The 5,302-nt window shown below is 45.8% G+C and overlaps 1 protein-coding gene across 1 annotated transcript in view; it reads left to right on the plus strand.

Annotated features, from left to right (window-relative positions):
• Nucleotides 1-976: 976 nt before the first annotated feature.
• Nucleotides 977-5,302, plus strand: part of MTTP (microsomal triglyceride transfer protein) — an 18,085-nt gene continuing 13,759 nt past the window's right edge. The window contains exon 1 of the mRNA XM_010284700.1: nt 977-1,091. Within this exon, the coding sequence (XP_010283002.1) occupies nt 1,031-1,091 (61 nt within the window). The 5' untranslated portion in view covers nt 977-1,030. The remainder of the gene's footprint in view (nt 1,092-5,302) is intronic.

A 5,302-nucleotide genomic window follows, 5' to 3' on the forward strand; every position in this document is an offset into this window, starting at 1 on the left:
GTGTCTCCTCTACAAGCAGGACCAGATCCTCTGTCCCCACAGAGCCAGGGAGGCTTCGTATGCCAGGGAAGAGGGTGTCCCCTTGCAGGCTGTGACACCCGGGGGGTGCCGATGAACGTGGCGGGGGTGACCTGCTACCCCACTGTCACCTGAGGGACAAGAGGTCCTTCAGTGAGCCCTGTGGCCATCAGACTTAGTGCAAGATGGCCTGGGATTTCCTCTCAGAGAAAACAGGGAAGCGCGTGAGTTAGCTGGGGACTTATCAGGGGAGGTGGTGAAGTGAGCATGAGAGAAGGGGAAGATAGGGGTGAAAAGGAGGGCTTGGTTTGCTCTGCTCCCAGACCTAGCCAAGCAGGTACTCTTCACCAAGGTGGGACAGAATGGCAAGTTTATCTCATCTTTTCAGTCTCTAACCTCTGCCACTGCAATGATATAATACAGGGGCTGGGGCTCCTGAAAGAAAGAGAATTTATTTGGTACAACACAATATAGCAGGAACTGACATTGCATCTGAGTCTCCATCAAAGTAGCATCACTTTTTGGGATGGCACTCATAAATCCCATGTACTTTTTCTTCCAGGAAGACCCTTAAAAAGCATCTGCCTCTGGGGTTGCACACAGAGATGATACAAGACAGTGGAGACAGTGGCCAGGATCTGGTCCCACCCGAACGCCCTTTCATTCAGACAAAGGAGGAGTGGCAGGAGCTCCTGGTTCTGCCAGGACTGGAGGTGGGCTCCCCCACTCAGAAATGTAGCTGTATGGGCTCAGTATTCAAAAACGAAAGCTGAGGTGATCGATAAAATGGGGTAGAAACCACCAGTTACCTTAGTTCTTAATAATTAACTGGAAGTCCTTTGATGAACTTAGTACCTGCGTGTGGAATTTGGAATCTGACCTTTACTACATCTAGATAAACAGTGTGGTCAAGCCGGCAGCTCTCTCTGCAAGCGCCCCTCCACTCTCGGCAGCTCACTTCTTGGAGGCTCTCACACTTCATGCTGCAGTCAGGCGCTCGGGGGAGTCCAGCATGATTCTTCTTACAGTGCTGTTCCTTTGCATTATTTCCACCTACTCAGCCTCTGTTAAAGGTAGGTCTCGACCGGGCTTGGTTCACCTTTTGGCTCAGCAAAGGCATAACCAGTGTGTATATGCAGGTCTCTTTTGCATCAAAAATGATCATCTTTACTCGTCCGTCCATGAGTAATGCAAAATGTATTTAGTAATTACACTGGCTTAAGTGCTTGGAGCATTCATGTCAGCAGAGGGGATGGAGGAGACAATGTTTTCAGGTGCACAGGGCCAGCAACGTGAGCCAGGAGACTGGGGATCTTGACCTTGCTTAGTCAGGACATGCTGTGGGGGCACTGACTTGAAAGGGAGTATTCACAAGCTCAAAAGTTAAACACACAGAAGTGCTCTCGTGGAGCAGAGCCAGGAAGTGCTCAGGGCTCTCCAGGTTTCAGCTTCTGAGAAGTTGACTCAGCTACCACTGAAGTCAGCAACAAGCATCCCATTAATTTCATGGGGAGCTTGCTCTGCAATAAGACATGAAAATCTGGATGTCTGCACAAGCCCTGGGAGCAGGGCTTTACATTACCTTTACAAAGGTCAAGGGTATGAAATCTGGAGACTGCCCACTTCAGCAGTGCCAGTGGGCATGTATGAAGTGCCATGGGCCAGTATGAAGCAAGGAAAGGTGTCTTTAGTAGTGGCCCTTTGTGTACAACCTGACATTAAATTTAGAGGAGCAGCAACCTTAAAACATGAGCCGACACCTAGTTTTTAGTTTAATGAGGATGGCCTCATCATGATGAGGGCTGGGGGGCACATCATTCTAGGTTAAACTGTTAAAAAGGCTGTAGAGATGGTTTCATGGGTGCCTCCTCCTGCTCCCTGCAGAGGATACAGGACACTGTATATGTGTAAGCACAGAGCAACAACCTTCCTTCCTACCTCAGTACCACCTTACGACAGGATTTATAAAGCAGAGAAGTTTGCAGGCAGTTCCTTTACCCATGAGTGTATCTCATGAGACTGCCAAGTGATGTTTATGGCTAGATAGTGACATGCCACATTCCTGTTGTCTGCTTTTCCGAGCATCAAATAAGCAAAGCTCCTTCTTGAAGTAATATTTGCTTGTCACTTTACATCCCCAGGGTACTAAGCAAGCATTTTCTCATTAATTAGTCCTCCCTTCAGCTCTGCCAGGTTTCATATCTGTCTTGTGCAGAGAGACTGAGAGCTAAATTACTGGCCCAAAGGCCACTTAGTCCCTCAGTGACAGAGCTGAGATTAGGATGAGTGTTTTACCTTTCCACCAGGCCATGCTGCCTTTTGGGAATATTGAAGGAGTATTCTTTTCTTTTAAGTCGACTAGATCAGCACACATGAAACTTTCCTACGGCAGTTCCACTTGAAAAATATTTGCAAAGAAGTGGATGGGTTTTGCTTTTTAAAGCTATCCAGTATCAGAAACAGTGGCAAATATAATTTATGAAGGTAGAGCCAGCAAGTAGTTAGAGACGCATATGCTGTGCATGCCATATATATTAATAAAAGGCACAGGACTTGACAGCTGTCTCTACTCATGCAGTGTAACCTTCTGTTATACAGTATCATGATTTAATTATAGACTTGGCATGTTACCCTTAATGACAGACACTTAACATTACTAGTCAAACTATGTGTTATGGCACTCCACCTTGAAAGCAGGCGCTTCTGACCCTGAGAGAGCATGGCCGATTGCAGTCTTTATGTCCGTCTCTCCTCCCTTCTCAGTCAGTGGGACATTTGCCGTCAGCTGAAATGGCAATGGCTACATGGGCAGCAAGGATCCCAGTGCTGTGCCCAATAAAAAGGAAAGAGCTTCTAAAGGCAGGGCTGTTTTTTAAGAAAACTTTATATCAGAAAGGTGTAGGAATATTCCTTTTTAAATAGTACTGGTGTTTTCTTTATGAAAGATGGCATGAAAATTTAGTTACACTGTTTTGAATACTGGTTCTGGGCAGTGAAACTGTGTCTCTGTCCCTCAGCCAATATCCCCCTTGCCTCTCAAACTGACCCACACTATCCAGTTGTCTCTCTTGGCTTCCCCATTTCCACCGCGGTAAGTGCTAACTCCTTGGGACTGCCTTCAACATTGCCTCACCCCTGCCACTTGTCTCACCATGATCCAGCACTGGCTCACCCTTTTCCATCAGTGACCTCAGTCTTGCAACTGAGGCAACTAAAGGCATCTTCTGCCCTGGCTCCTGCAGCGTTTTCCACGTATGAAATGGTGAAAGCTTTCAGAACCGCATATTCTTCTAGCTCCCAGAAATACTTTGCAATTATTCATCTCTTCCATGATGCTTGCAAGAAGCTGCTGCGTCGTTTGCTCATCTGTTTCCTTCAGGAGGGAACAGCTCTTTTGTATGTGAGGACAAGCAAATGCTAAACGGGAGGAAGAGGGAAGGAATTCTTGCAAAAGGGAAAAAAGATTTATGGGTTGAGCTGTGGGAAAAGGAAGAGGATAGGTGAAAGGTGATTTTAACTGAAAAGAGAGAGGGAGCAAAACACAAACATCCACCTTAACTAATAAGACACATGTCTCTCAGCACCCAGATCATATTTCTTGGACGTGCTTTTCCCCCTCCTTTGTCTTTAGATGGGACTGTGTCACCCTCTGTGTTTCTAAAGTACCTAGTGGGTAGGACTGGTAAAATCTCAGCTGATATTAAATCATTAGCCCTGCCATTTCTGCTGCAGATGAAGGACATTTCGAACCAGGAAAGGACCTGCTCCGAGGTACTGCAAGGAACCAGGGGTGTCCCTGAAAGGAGCCACCTCTGGGCAGACACTGAGCACCCTCTGCTCTCAAGGGCAATGTAGCTTCAAAGCTGATAGGAGTGTGGGGAATCGGGGGATTGGCTAGGAAATTCACAGTAAACCTGAAGGAAGGGTTTTATGCCTCTTGGTGACTTTTTTTGGAAGCAGACACACAGGACCAAAAGAGCCCTGTCATGCCAACATTAGTGCTTTAGCCTCCCTGGAAAAAAAAAAAAAAAAAATCAATAGTCACAGCTTTGACGTCTCACATGTAAACACGCTGCTCTTCCCGGGATTGCCAAACTTGCTGCGCCACATCTCCAGCTGGCATAAAACTTAAGTCAGTTTAGTTCTGTGTAGCTTTGCCAATTTACGCAGATTGCAGACCAAACTTGGTGGGGTCACTCTTTCCTTGAGGAAAAGGTTCTTTGAAGCTTACCTTAATTTATTGCTGTGACATCTGAGTGAACAGGGGAAGGAAGCGAGCAACACCTTAAAAAAAGGGGGTTTTGGACTCTTTGAGCACTGCAGAATATATCTGGATATATCCAACAGCCATGTTGGAACTACATTGTCCACCTGCCTAACTGGGATTTAAAGTACGAGAGAGAAATAAGAAAGTACTTTGGTTTTCCTTTTTACCAGTGCAGTGATTTGAAAGTTAATTAGCAGAGGTGAATAAAATGCTGAGGGACATGGCATAAATCACGATAGCCTGCTGATTCTCTGCAAGGGACTTTGAACACACCGATGACATTTACGGCATGCTTAAGAATTTGAGATGTTTTAATAGATATTTCTTCTTCCTTTTTTTTTTTTTCCCCTGCACTTGTCATAAGACTGACATGCATCTTCCTGAGGACAGCACTTTGCTTTTCTTAGATTAACTCTGTTGTCAAGTTTTTGTTTCTGCTCTGCACCTCCTGAACTCCATGAAGAAATTCCCAGTGGATTCAGTGGTGCAGCATTCGGGTCCAAGAGGCTAGTGCTATGCTGCTTACAGATAGCATCTAAGGTCACTGTATGTGTATTTACTTTGCAGATGTTACAGCACTTTGTGTACAGCCAGCTTCTCCTCCCTTCCCTTCCCTCTACAAACTGACTTCATCAGTTTTTCTTCTGTGGAAGAGACCTTTGTAGCCATCCACACCAGAGGAGAGAAGGCCCTGAAAGCAGTGAAAAGGGATGTTACGTATACCCTTTGTGACAAAATACTTAAAGGGTATTCAAGAAAAAAAAAATATTTTCTTTAGCCACAGACTTTAGGGGCATGGTCTTAATTCCTGTGCCTGAGGTTATGTAGAGAGTTGTGACACTGGTGCCACACATTCCCCACATGGCTCTGGAGAAAAGAGAAGAGGAGAGGAGAGGAGAGGAGAGGAGAGGAGAGGAGAGGAGAGGAGAAGAGAAGAGAAGAGAAGAGAAGAGAAGAGAAGAGAAGAGAAGAGAAGAGAAGAGAAGAGAAGAGAAGAGAAGAGAAGAGAAGAGAAGA

This window comes from Phaethon lepturus, unplaced genomic scaffold (genome assembly GCF_000687285.1).
Source record: "Phaethon lepturus isolate BGI_N335 unplaced genomic scaffold, ASM68728v1 scaffold37763, whole genome shotgun sequence".
NCBI lineage: Eukaryota > Metazoa > Chordata > Aves > Phaethontiformes > Phaethontidae > Phaethon > Phaethon lepturus.